The sequence below is a fragment of the Xiphophorus couchianus genome, chromosome 9, assembly GCF_001444195.1.
Source record: "Xiphophorus couchianus chromosome 9, X_couchianus-1.0, whole genome shotgun sequence".
Lineage (NCBI taxonomy): Eukaryota > Metazoa > Chordata > Actinopteri > Cyprinodontiformes > Poeciliidae > Xiphophorus > Xiphophorus couchianus.
The window spans coordinates 25,219,494-25,232,286 of record NC_040236.1 but is presented as its reverse complement, the minus strand read 5'-3'; the positions used below and the strand labels follow the sequence as shown (position 1 = coordinate 25,232,286).

Genomic DNA, 12,793 nt, shown 5'->3' with positions numbered 1-12,793 from the left:
GCCTCCTCTTCCTGGTGGGGAACAGTTTTCTTTGCAGGAGTACGGTTCAGTGCCTCGAACCTCCCAAAGAAGTTATTGAGTCCATTTAGAAAGTCAGCATCAACTTCACCCACTGGGGGGGAGGATGGATTGTAATCTGTGATCGCCTTTATGCCTTGCCACATACTCCTGGTGTTGCTGGTGTCGTGGAAGAACTCCTGTATTTTCCGACTGTGGGTTTAAATTTAAATATTAAATCCTAAAGTGACTCAGGGAATATTTTATTTCCCACCGTGAGTCAGAACCAGATGTGTGAAGTTGCTAATCGTCAATCAGAGGACTGAACGGCATACTTACCTGGCAGGAGTGACTCCATGGTCCTGTAGGTGGATCACCCAGGGTGAGATCAGCCATTGCACTGCAGCGATCTGACCTCTGTGAATTCTCCACATGGGAGAATCTCAACTGCACAATTTATGGTAGTGGGGGACTGCGTTCGCGCTCTCCCCTGTTCTATTAATGTCAAATGATAAATTATGTGACAGTGCCTGAACCAATTTATACATGATATTAAAGAATGAAAGAATTGGTTTCGGTGTACTTCTAAATCTGCTCCTTAGTCGCATCTGCCAAAATTAATAGTAAATAATAAAGACTTTGTGGTATTCTGATTTAGTAATATAATTAGATTAGTTGTGCTACCACCCCCACGCCACTAGAGGCAGTAGCAGGGCCAAAAAGATGCGACTAAGGAGCAGATTTACTCTCTGTTTACTTCAAGTAAATAAGAGAGAGAAGTTCAAAAACATACTGAGAGTGAAAATCCTTCCTAAAGGTTAAGATATATCACATATTTTAAAAGAAAATAAAAACGGGAGACCCCGAATAATATAGGAAATAGCGTCCTGACAGTGGTCCGTCCCCTCCCCTTTCTGTGTGCTGCAGCGTGGTGGACTTGGATACCCCGGAAAGGTCCACGACCAGAACAAATCACGTGACTTGTTGTACCGGTTAGACTTCCTGTTAATTCAATTCCTGTTTATTTATTTTGTTGTTTCATTAAATGAAAACCGTGTCATTTAATCGTTTTGAAATTATAATAAGTTATTTATGAAGCGCGCATTTTCAAACTTGTGTTCTTCTGAAGCCAAAGAGGCTAAGCTAAGGCAGCTTGCTACTGCTAGCCGCCGGTGTTAGCTGTGGTGTCTACCTGCTGACAGCGGTGACTTGGCAGCATTTTACCTTTGGCCATAGCACTAGACCTCCCTGTGAACGGTTTCTGTACTTTGGTTGTTAGCTAACGCCATGGCCACCTTGCTGTCAGCACAATGCGCTGTCTGCCTGAGGAAACCTGGGAGTCAGCTTCATTTAAGAAGAGCCGCGGCGAGGATCTCAGCTCGGTGCTACAGCAGCAGGACGGCTTCTTCTGCGGACTATCTGCACCAAAGCGTCGTTCCATCCATGCATTACCAGAAGAGTTTGCCCAGGTAGGAAAACCAATGAAAAGAAGACTTTTGTTAAAGAGGGGGTCTGTAATTGACTTGTTCTAATGTTAGTCGGTACTACATGGAACCTTTCAGTGGATTTTTAATAAGGTTTTTCGAATAAAAGAAGGTTAAGGACGAATGTAGGTAAAAGGGTACGCTTGATTTCTGCTCGGTGACCACAAGGTGGCGGTAAAGAATACAAAATTAAATGTTTCACTTTTCAACTAACCCGAGTGATCAGATGTGATGCTGGCCACCTCATTAAGGCAGGGACACGAGGTCAGGGCATTTAATAAATCACATGTCACAAAAATTAAAAACAAACAATATGACAGAGCACATAAACCCTTATGAACTCAATATGTAAACATATAAACATAACAACCCTAGGTTACTTGCTGAACTAATTAAACTGCCATAAATTACATTTACTACTACTAATTGGAACAAATATTACAACCACATGTTGGAACTTGTATTTAATTCGAAATACTTTTTTTTATTTTAAAGCTAAACGTGTATCGCATGTATTCTTGTTAATTCCAATGTTTTCCATTAATCCATTGTATTTCAGAGAGAGAGACCTAGGATTACAATAGAGTAAAGAAACAAGTCTTATTTAATCTGGCATTGTTTGTCATTAGGCATGCTGGTACGAAGGTACACCTAGCAAAACTATGAAAATTTACCATCACACAATTTAAAGTTGTTTTAAGGAGAAACTAGAAAAAGTTGTGTTGTATGTAACCAGAGTTTTCTCTGACTGGATGGTGCATAAAGTAATGCTGGACTGCACACTGCCGGTCAGTTTTCTTAATGAACGCGACCACTTTGTATTTTTCCCTCTGCTTACAAAGATAGATTTGGCTATTTTGAGCTATTATTTGGCTGCAAAATACATGGTCACTAACAGAAACCAAAGGAGCACTAAAAGGTCGCAAATGTCTGGAAATTGTCTACTGTGACGTTTTACTCTGTCATGAAAGATGGCTGACTGACAGACCCGCACACCAGGTTACATCTGCATGTGCACGGATAACAGTAACCACTCCTATGTTACCAACTTAGTAAATGTTGTTGCTATATTTAGTAACTTTTCTGACAAAAAATGGTATCGGCCAAAATCAGAATTGCCATATCGGGCTTATTAAAACTGGTGCACTGATATTAAAATTTGGGGCAATATCAATGTCTTATATTAATATTGCTGTAATGGCCAATAATCGATATTTACCAATGTTATATTTCATTACTCATTTGACCCCTTGGAAAAAAACGACCACACCACTGACTTTACCACTACCTCTCTGCTTCAGTTAAACTCCCCACAATCGTGCGCTGCATCACTGTCTCTGTCACATGACCAGTCTCCTCCCTTCCCCCTCGAGAAACAAACAACAACTATATTGATTGCTAATATTGGCCCAGGCCAGTTTTATTGTCGGACAAATTCACGTATGTTACAAAACTGACTAATAATAACCAAAACTGATGGTAGTGCTGATATATTATCAATCTTTACTTTTTAAAGGTTGATAATCAGCCAGAAGACTGCAGTCATTGTGCCCCTAGTTATCAAACGATGAGAGTCCCAAAACTGACCAGGCAGTCTTTTAGCTGCACAGGATGTCCACATGAACCATGATGTGAGATACGTTGGATCTACAAGCCTTTTATGGAACCAGTGTATTGTCGTCCCACAGATCAGTAATCAGTATGATTTGATGCTTTCTGGAGGATATAAACGTCATGTGCTCTGATACAAATATAAACAAGACTATTCAGCCTATTCTCACCAGCAGATCCTAAGGTCAGGCTCTGAGAAGGTATTGGGCAAAGCTCATTTCCACATTTATGATCACAACAGCAGAAGTTTTAGAACATCGTGGTAACTTGAAGACTACAACTCCAGTGAAAGCAGACCACATTTCCAAATGTAAAACCTTTGCCATAATGCTTGAAATGTGGTGGAACCTGAAATGCAGGAAAGTCAAACCAATCTTTACCTTTTGCTATTATTCAACTAACAGGCATAGCATTATCCACTCATTAAGGTTTATTGGTCCCCTTTTTTTCTGCCAAATCTGCCCTTGTAGACTCCCCGTACCCAAGCTGGAGGACACCATCAGGAGGTATTTAGCTGCCCAGAAACCTTTGCTGGATGATGGCCAGTTCACGTAAGTTACTAATGAGATTATCAATGCATTTTATAATTTGATGCTTGAAACTGAACATGTCGTCATCTTCATCTTTTGTCTTCAGAACAACGGAGAAAATTGCTCAGGATTTCCAGAACGGAGTGGGAAAACAGCTCCACGAGGAACTGGTGGCTCAGGACAAGGCCAATAAGCACACAAGCTACATCTCAGGTGGGCGCGTTACCCTTCAGTGGCTTCACAGATGACAACAGGATCTAATGAGTCTGTTTCATCAGGTCCCTGGTTCGACATGTATCTGTCTGCGCGTGACTCTGTGGTGCTGAACTTCAACCCCTTCATGTCCTTCAATCCCGATCCCAAGGCGGGGTACAACGAGCAGCTGGTGCGGTCAACTAACATGGTGTGCTCGGCCGTGCGCTTTATGAAGACACTGCGAGCGGGTCTACTGGAGCCGGAGGTTTTCCACCTCAACCCGGCCAAGAGTGACACGGACAGCTTCAAAAACTTCATCCGCTGGGTTCCGTCTTCCCTGTCCTGGTACGGAGCCTACATGGTGAACGCCTACCCTCTAGACATGTCTCAGTACTACCGCCTCTTCAACTCAACGCGCATCCCGAAACGCGGTCGGGATGAGCTCCTCACCGATGACAAGGGCAGACATCTGCTAGTCATGCGAAAAGGTAACATGTATGTATTCGACGTTGTGGACAGAGACGGGAATTTGGTGAAGCCGGCAGAGATCCGTTCCCACTTGAAGTACATTTTGTCTGACTCGACACCGGCGCCCTCCTTGCCTCTGGGCATCCTGACCAGTGAGAACAGGGATGTTTGGGCGGGGTTAAGGGAGAAGCTGGTAGCTACTGGAAACGCAGAGGCGTTGGGGCTAGTCGACAGCGCCCTCTTCTGTCTCTGCCTGGATGAAGAGAGCATGCGGGACCACATTCACATATCCCACAACATGCTGCACGGCGACGGCTGCAACCGCTGGTATGACAAGTCCTTCAGCATCATCATAGCCAAGGACGGTCAGGCGGCTATTAACTTTGAGCACTCTTGGGGCGACGGAGTAGCCGTTCTCCGCTTTCAGAACGAGGTGTTCAAAGACACGACTGAGAAGCCGCTGGTGCACCCAGACTCTGCCCCGGCAGCCGTGGACTCGGCCTCCGCTGTCCGCAGATTGCAGTTCCACTTGGACAGAGAGCTGGAGAGCGGTATCAAGAAAGCCAAAGAGAACTTTGACTCAGCCGTATCGAAGCTTACCATTGCCGCCATCGAGTTCAAGAAAGGCGGGAAGGAGCAGCTGAAGAAGAGCAAGCTGAGTCCAGATGCCGTAGCCCAGCTGTCTTTTCAGATGGCCTTCCTGAGGCAGTACGGCCAGACGGCGGCCACATACGAGTCCTGCAGCACTGCAGCATTTAAGCACGGCCGCACAGAGACCATCCGACCGGCCACCGTCCACACCAAACGGTGCTCACACGCCTTTGTTCGTGAACCCGGCAAGCACAGCGTGGAGGAGCTGCGGGCGATGCTCAATGAATGCTCCAAATACCACGGCCAGCTCACCAAGGAGGCAGCTATGGGTGTGTAAACCTTTCTATTCCTATATATACGTATATATATATATATATATATATATATATATATATATATATATATATATATATGTTGTTTCAACAAGTAAAACTGGGCAGATATGGTGGTTTGTGTTTGTAGAGAGGGAGGGGGCGGGGCATGTGATGTTGGGATTGGGAGATGTTTAACTGAAGCAGTGTCAGCGGTGTGGTTGGTTTTTTTCACCGTAGAGAAAGGTAGAGAAATATATATGATATTGGTTTCAGCCATAACAGCAAAGATGATATTGATATTAGGCGAAGTTTTTATATCAACGTTATCAATAAAACCACAACACTTTATTTCTGAAACACCTTAAAAGCAGCAATCCTGATAAAGAGCAGACCACATAAAATGTTCATTTCAAAAGACAACCCACTGATTGAAGCTACTCTATGTCATTATATATTACTGAAATAATTAAAACTCTTAACTCAGGTTAATCTGTAAGCCAAATTGATTTCAGATCAATCAACTTGACTAGTGGGTTTGACCCCAGCTTCTAACCTGGAAATGACTGACTTCATGTCTTTGAGTGTCCTGAAAAGCGCTATGCAGGTCTAATGCATATGTGGAAATCATATGCAATATTTTTCTTCTTCTGTCTGAGCAGGTCAAGGGTTTGACCGCCACCTGTTTGCTCTGTGTTACCTTGCCAACTCTAAGGGTCAATCTCTGCCCAGCCTGTACACTGACCCAGCCTATGGCGCCATAAACCACAACATCCTGTCCACCAGCACGCTCACCAGCCCCGCCGTCAGCCTCGGGGGTTTCGCTCCGGTGGTGCCCGACGGGTTCGGCGTCGGTTACGGTGTCCATGACAACTGGATCGGCTGCAACATGTCCGCCTATCCTGCTCGCAACGTCCACGAGTTTCTGCAGTGCGTCCACAAGTCTTTGGAGGACATCTTCAGTGTTGTGGAAGGGAAACCTTTGAGTTAAAAGATGACGGTGTGCCTGATCACCACAAATAATCTTTTTGTCTTTCAGCGTAGCTAATTCCATCCGTTAACATTCAAGGAAAAATTTACTTGTATTACCAGAATTTTTAGGAGGCAAATGAAGAAATGAAATTTAAACCGCTGACATGTTGGGAAGAAACTACAGAGCAACAGGCAGCTGCAGAGTCGTCCTCTGGAAGAAGCTGTGCCTTACTGAAATGTGAACAGAAAACAGAACTAATATTTACTGTAATTCACATGATTTAACTGTCTTTGTTTCATAATACAGCTTTATTGTGATTGTCTTTTGGAATAAAATTTAAATATCTTGGATTCCATCTCATTAATTCAAAATTCCACAATTTTCTGGACTTAAATTTCTAGATTTCTTTTGTTTTATTCTGGATATTTGAGTACAAGAGATTAATCTTTAACAGCATGTCTAGTAAATGGTTTCTAAAAACTTTAGTGAAAACTAGTGAATTTTACTCTTTTTTTTCCCTCAGGACTTAAATATATCAGCTGTTTCAATATTTGTCACCTCTTATAAATACTGAAATTTGGTCTTCCTGTACAAAATGCAGATATAAACTATATTTAAAAAAGGACAGTGTACAGCTTAAACATGTCTCCATTTGAAGCACTGTACCAGATTATAACTTAAGCTAATTCACATCTGCAGTCATTTGACAGATTAGAAACATCAATATACAATAAAATTAAACAGAAAATCCAACTCTACAAGTTACTTTCTAGTAAATGTTCAGTTTGTGAAACACTGGTACATTTATTTTATTGAGGAATAAAACTAGAAAAATACAAGCTTTAGTTCTAACTTTAGCATTTTATCCAAACTCCTGTCCTAATTTAATTCAATATTTCTCAAATATTTTGTATTAACCATGATTTACTATAATTTAAACCAGTCAAATCACCAGTAGTAGCATTTCTGATAATCAGATGCTCAGTGCACATCTTTGGCAGCTGACGAATCAAAAGGACACCATTTCCATTTTCATTGTTTATTCAAAATAAAAACTTCCACCAAAAGCAAATGTACAAAAGCGGTCGTTCAACAAAAACATCAGTTAACGTAACTAAAGTCTTCCAATTGGACATTCTAGATGGGCTTGATCTTGAAGTGGAGCCCAATCAGACTGAAGACGAGACATTTCAGATCCTGGACCAGGTAGTAAAACACCCGGAGTCCTTCAGGATCCCTGAAATGAAGCAGAACAGTTCAAGTTCAGCCCCTTCTGACCGTATCACATGTGAACAGTAACACATGTGAACAGTAACGCACTGTTTTCAAGTGGAACTCACTTTGACTGGTTGACATCAATCAAAGAGCCAATTTTGGAAGTTGTAAATGAAATGTGCTCGTCTCCAATGACGATCTCCAACTCCTGAAAACAAACACAATCGCAGGTTAAAGACACGTCCAGATATAATAAAAGCAATTTTTCAAACACCTGATCGGTTTTATAAAATAATTATAAAGGAACAATTAAAATAGACTAACCTTAAATTACTTATTTAATTCTAAACAATTATCAAAGAGTAAGAATGAAAAGAAGCAAGTAATGCAAAATCCTAACATTTTCAAACATGTCATCTGATCTATTCAAAATTAAAAATAAATAAAAAAGACAATCTGAACACCCAAAGCAGTACTTATGAAATTTTGACATTTTATGAAATATTTCATCTAAAACTATAAACACTCAACAGACTCTGAAGAAGCGCGTATAAGATCACATTATAACCTGCGCGACTAAGTCAGATCTCGCTCAAATAAGATTTCAGAGATGTTAAAATATTTATTAAATAAAAAGCTTTTGGTCTGATGTGGATCAAAGTGGGGAGGATCACATCCTTACTAACCTGTCTTCCAACCCTGTCAGGCGGCGGCCACAGTGCATCATCTTCCTTGGTGATTTCGCTGTCATCAATGACGCGTTTCAGCTCCTCCATCACACTTTTGTGTACATATGCCTGGTTGGTGGAGGAGAAACACAGTAATGTATCGTAACGGTGTAATTCATTCAAATACGAAGCTGATCTCACCTCATCTCATGTACATTTCATATCTACCTAATCATATCACTTCATGGATGGAAAACAAAAACACTTCATCAATAAAACATATGGCCAATAATTATTCTGTCGCAGATGTTTGTTCCAAAAGGAGCATAATAACAACACCACAGACCATATGAGACGTTATTCACGCTGGAGGCAGTTTTACGTCAAAAATAATCAGCAGAAATTGACCGTAACTTACCTCTTTCCTGATCATGACGTCATTCTTGTAGTTGCTGTTGTTTGCGTACCTCAGCTTACCTTTAAGAAAAGATTTCCATTAAAATAACATACAATGAATGAGCTACACATGAGGAGGAGCCACGAAACTAAACGCCACATGGCTTATACGCCCTAAAATCAAAATAGTTTATTATTACTGATTTCATTTTAAATTTGCACAGAGTCAGTACAACACCCTAAATGCCGATTAGTAGGGTTTGTGGTCATATGTTGATCTACAGAATCAATCTTGCACTCTCGGCTTGCTGTGGATCCGCTGCGGCCTCCTAAAACTCTGCTGCTAACAATGTTAGCTTCAGCGGAGGAAACTATAGCCCTCAGTTTTACCGCCAAACAATACTCACCGTCAGGTCTAAATTCAAATTCCAGGAACTCATGTCCAAACTTCCCCTTGTGTCCCACATAATACCTCAAATAAAAGTCACTTGTTGACATATTTGTACCCTAAATTACGCTATTTATGGTAAAGATCCAGGAACAAAACTAGCTAGCAAGTGTAGCTCGCACCCACAAGCTTCGACTACAACGTACACATGCGCAGTGTCGACATTCTAAGGTGCGTTTGGACTCCGGAGTTTTGTCTTGAAGGAGATTCCCAATGTATAATCTTTGCAAGGTTGTATTTAAATTAACCATATATATATATATATAGTCTAAACCAGAAGTACGTATGCTATATAAAAAGACACATACTAGAAGCTTCCAAAGAGGTGATATTAAATGTCCCAAATTGTTTAAAGACACAGTAATCTTACTGTATTTAAACTTTTGACTTTGACGAAAGTAATAAAAAAAATTGCCTTAGAAAATCTTTGTTATTATTTTTGGCATTTGGCATTATCTGAAAAAAAATAATTGTTAATATTAATTGACCATTTTTGGTAAAATCCTTTGCTATCTCTGTAGTCATAGGCTTAGACTGCATAGTGACAATTCTGCTATATTCCCCTGCTACTCTCCAAATTTACAGTATTTGCAGTTTGCATTTTTTAACTGTACTCTCCGTCTCTTAATAGAATTTACATCTGGTTTAGCTGCAGCACCTGGAGTCCTTCTGTCTTTAGGTCCTTAATCCTATATCTCTCCTAGACAACACTGAACTTTTATTATTATTATTATTATTATTATTATTATTATTATTATTATTATTATTATCTAAATAATGGGGGGAGAGGGCGGAGGCAGCCTCGAACTCGGGTCAAATGTTCCCTGAGAGACAAGTCGCAGGGTTTATCTACACATGCTTCTCGGTTTCGTCGCATGTTACCAACGTCAGACGCACAGTGATCTCATCCGGAGCCGCTCCGCACGTGCAAAAATATAAACTATCCGTCATGGCGGGCTCGTTTTCCCAGGAGCTCGAGGACTTGTTGAATCCGCTGCCTAAGTTTGCGGATCCAGAGGACGACGCAGACGAAGCAACCAAAGCCCGTGTGGTCGAGAGGTTCAGCGAGGACGACGAGGATGATCTTGGGGTCGCGGTCAGTTCTCTTCGGAAACGCAACTCCTCCTTGCTGCTGGACACGGACAGAAGGTATGCGGGGAAGCCAGTGTCCCGTAAAGAGCTGCTCATGGATATTGGAGAATCAGACAAGGAAGAGGATGATGAGAAGGTTGACACGGAGGAAGATGATGAAGGGGGTTCTATAGAGGAAGAGGAGGGTGATGATGACGACGACGATGATGAAGAGGAGCTGGAATACTTGAGTAGATATTCAAAACTAGATGCTAAAGTGACACCACAGGCAAAGGACTCTGATATCACTTTTCCTGAAGAAGTGGACTTTCATAAAATGACGGAGGGAATGGACGACCTGGGGATGAGTGAAGATGGTGAAGATGATGGCAGTGGTGAGGAGTCTGAAGGCTCTGAGGACGATGAGATGGAAGACGAGCAGGAAGGGGACGCTGTCCGCACGTTTTCTAAAGACAAACTGGACGAGGAGGTAGAGAAAGGCAGGGCAGTAAAGAGTCAGCTGGCTCTCTGGGACCAGCTGCTTGAGAGCCGGATCAAACTCCAGAAAGCCCTGGTGACTGCCAACCAGCTGCCTCAGCCGCCTGCGTTCCCAGAGTTCAAGAGGAGAGGTGGGCCTGAGTACGCCGGGGCTCTGAAGAACACCCACAAGGCCCTGAAGGCTCTCCAGAGGTCCCTGCTGGAGCTGCATGACCAGCTGCTGTACCAGAGCCCCGACACACGCCCCATCGCCGTGGGGAAGCCTCCAGCTGGGAGCGAGGAGGATGACGAGATAAACATCGATGGCAATGAAGAGGAGCAGGAGAGGTCATCGGCGGACGTTGGAGCGCCCAAAAGGAAGCTGGACATGGCGGAGTACCCCGAATTCATGGCCAAACGTTTTGCAGCTTTCGAGCCCTACCGCAACGCCACGCTGCAGAAGTGGCACGACAAAACCCGCCTGACCACGGGCAAGAGCAGCAAAGGTTTCGGAGCGTTTGACAGGAACATTCTGACCCAGGTGGAGCAGGTGCTGATGGACAAAGAGAGGCTGCTGCGGCGCACCCAGACCAGACGCTCCGAGTACAGAGTCCTCGGCAAGAGAGAATCCTCTTCCGAGATCCTTGACAACATCCCGGAGGAGGAAGAGGTCGCCGAGCATCAGCCGAAGTTAAACACGCACCTGAAAGACCTGGACGAGGACATATTCGACGACGACGACTTCTACCACCAGCTCCTGAGGGAGCTCATCGAGCGCAAGACAAGCGCCACGGATCCCAATGACCAGGTGGCCATGGGCAAGCAGTGGTTGGCCATCCAGAAGCTGCGCAGCAAGATCAAGAAGAAGGTGGACACCAAAGCTAGCAAGGGGCGCAAGGTGCGATTCCACATCCATAACAAGCTGGTGAACTTCATGGCTCCTGTGGACCACAGCTCCATGAGTGACGAGGCCCGCAGCGAACTGTACCGCGGCCTCTTCGGTCAGGACACCGCAGTCAGGGGATGAGTCATCAGGAAGGGGAGCGATGACCTGCAGGAACTTTTCAGACCTGGTGGACAGTTCTGGTGCTGTAGTTTGGTAGTGTTAACTGCTCAAAGGACAAGCTAAGTTCTTTATAGCATTTTAACCATTTAGGAAGACCTCAATGCACTCACCAACCAGCTAGAGACCAGAATTTGTTGATTTTCCTTGGTCGACTAATATCTGATTATTTTGTTGCACCTTTTGTAGTTTATAAAAATCAGGGAAAGTTTACGGACATACACTCTGACGCATCATCTGGAAATTATATTCCTTCCGTCTCTAGAAAAAATCACAACGTTGTCCTTCAAAGATACAGGCTTAGAAAATACCATATGTGTGCGTCTCTAAAATGTCTCCTGAAACGTGGGAACTTATGTAATCTTTTGTTTCATATGATCTGCTAAAGATGTGATCACAGGTGAATTGTTTCAACATATTCAGCTCAAACTACACTTCCACTGTATTGACACAAATAAAAAACATGGGATAATCTATTTTCCAAATTAAAACAGAAAATCAACACACTTGAAATGTTTATTTTGATTATGGTAAAAATAAACACTTGAGTTTATTAAATGAGCAGTCTCTCATGCTTGTTGTCAATAATATTCTACCTTTTTGCCGTTCTGCTCTTTACCCAGCTGATGTTAGATGGTTTATTTAGTCAGGCTACCTGCTCAGGTAGCTTCTTAAACATGCTGCTCACAGTTTGCCAGCTAATGCTATAAAATATTTGGTTTTCCTGCTCCTTTTGATCTATGCTGATGAATAGATACTCCCCATAAAACTATAAAGGGATTTCCTCCATTATCTGTTTAGTCTCATTAATTCAAACTAGACGTTCTGTTGATTTTTCAGTTAAATCACTGGAAAGCCAAGAAAACTAAAATATCAGAACTGATGCACGTTCTGGATATTTTTGGATAGTTCTGTGATCTCATTCTGCACCGTCTTTTAGTCTTTTATGGATTTGTTCTAAAGCATCACGAAGTTAGTGTGAAACGACCATCTTGGAGAGAATTTGCGACTCTTTAAAAGATGACAGATGTCATTTTTAAAAACGACAGGTAATTGTACTTAAACACGTTGTTCTGTATACCATAAACAGACGCAAAAAAGAGAGACAATCTTGTAACTCCTGCATACTCAAATAACCTCAGCATATATTTCACTTTTATGCAAAAGTTAGAGGAAAAATAATGGAGAGGAAGTGTTGGTCTAAATCAGACTTTAAAGTTCAGACCTCAAAGAAGCCAGACATCTATTTCTGCCGGGAATAGTTACCCCCATAAAGTAGACAGCATTTCCGTTAG

The 12,793-nt window shown here is 42.5% G+C and overlaps 3 protein-coding genes and 1 non-coding gene across 4 annotated transcripts; 3 read left to right on the top strand and 1 right to left on the bottom strand.

The window, feature by feature from the left end:
- Window positions 1-328: 328 nt before the first annotated feature.
- LOC114151650 (U1 spliceosomal RNA) lies at window positions 329-490 on the top strand. Its single transcript, XR_003596980.1, has one exon. It is a non-coding gene; the product is annotated as a U1 spliceosomal RNA (small nuclear RNA).
- Window positions 491-866: 376 nt separating this feature from the next.
- On the top strand, window positions 867-6,510 carry cpt2 (carnitine palmitoyltransferase 2). Its single transcript, XM_028028308.1, has 6 exons — window positions 867-989; window positions 1,277-1,466; window positions 3,563-3,643; window positions 3,729-3,835; window positions 3,901-5,205; window positions 5,850-6,510. The coding sequence occupies exons 2-6, from the start codon at window positions 1,285-1,287 to the stop codon at window positions 6,176-6,178; spliced, it is 2,004 nt and encodes a 667-aa protein (XP_027884109.1). The 5' UTR covers window positions 867-989; window positions 1,277-1,284; the 3' UTR covers window positions 6,179-6,510.
- A 673-nt stretch (window positions 6,511-7,183) lies between these two features.
- magoh (mago homolog, exon junction complex subunit) lies at window positions 7,184-9,047 on the bottom strand. The gene is made up of 5 exons (XM_028028309.1): window positions 8,847-9,047; window positions 8,462-8,520; window positions 8,062-8,172; window positions 7,501-7,583; window positions 7,184-7,397 (listed from the first exon to the last, which is right to left on the bottom strand). The coding sequence occupies exons 1-5, from the start codon at window positions 8,935-8,937 to the stop codon at window positions 7,298-7,300; spliced, it is 444 nt and encodes a 147-aa protein (XP_027884110.1). The 5' UTR covers window positions 8,938-9,047; the 3' UTR covers window positions 7,184-7,297.
- A 724-nt stretch (window positions 9,048-9,771) lies between these two features.
- aatf (apoptosis antagonizing transcription factor) lies at window positions 9,772-12,004 on the top strand. Its single transcript, XM_028028800.1, has one exon. It carries the CDS (start codon window positions 9,837-9,839, stop codon window positions 11,460-11,462), a length of 1,626 nt encoding a protein of 541 aa, XP_027884601.1. The 5' UTR covers window positions 9,772-9,836; the 3' UTR covers window positions 11,463-12,004.
- The last annotated feature ends 789 nt before the right edge of the window (window positions 12,005-12,793 follow it).

Excerpts from the sequence above, each read along its gene's own strand:
- magoh (XM_028028309.1), bottom strand. The coding sequence starts at position 8,937 with ATGTCAACAAGTGACTTTTATTTGAGGTATTATGTGGGACACAAGGGG. Across the intron at positions 8,521-8,846 it reads ATTTGAATTTAGACCTGACG|GTAAGCTGAGGTACGCAAAC; the intron begins GTGAGTATTGTT and ends CTTTTCTTAAAG. Across the intron at positions 8,173-8,461 it reads ACGTCATGATCAGGAAAGAG|GCATATGTACACAAAAGTGT; the intron begins GTAAGTTACGGT and ends TCCACCAACCAG.
- cpt2 (XM_028028308.1), top strand. The coding sequence starts at position 1,285 with ATGGCCACCTTGCTGTCAGCACAATGCGCTGTCTGCCTGAGGAAACCT. Across the intron at positions 3,836-3,900 it reads GCACACAAGCTACATCTCAG|GTCCCTGGTTCGACATGTAT; the intron begins GTGGGCGCGTTA and ends CTGTTTCATCAG. Across the intron at positions 5,206-5,849 it reads CACCAAGGAGGCAGCTATGG|GTCAAGGGTTTGACCGCCAC; the intron begins GTGTGTAAACCT and ends CTGTCTGAGCAG.
- aatf (XM_028028800.1), top strand. The coding sequence starts at position 9,837 with ATGGCGGGCTCGTTTTCCCAGGAGCTCGAGGACTTGTTGAATCCGCTG.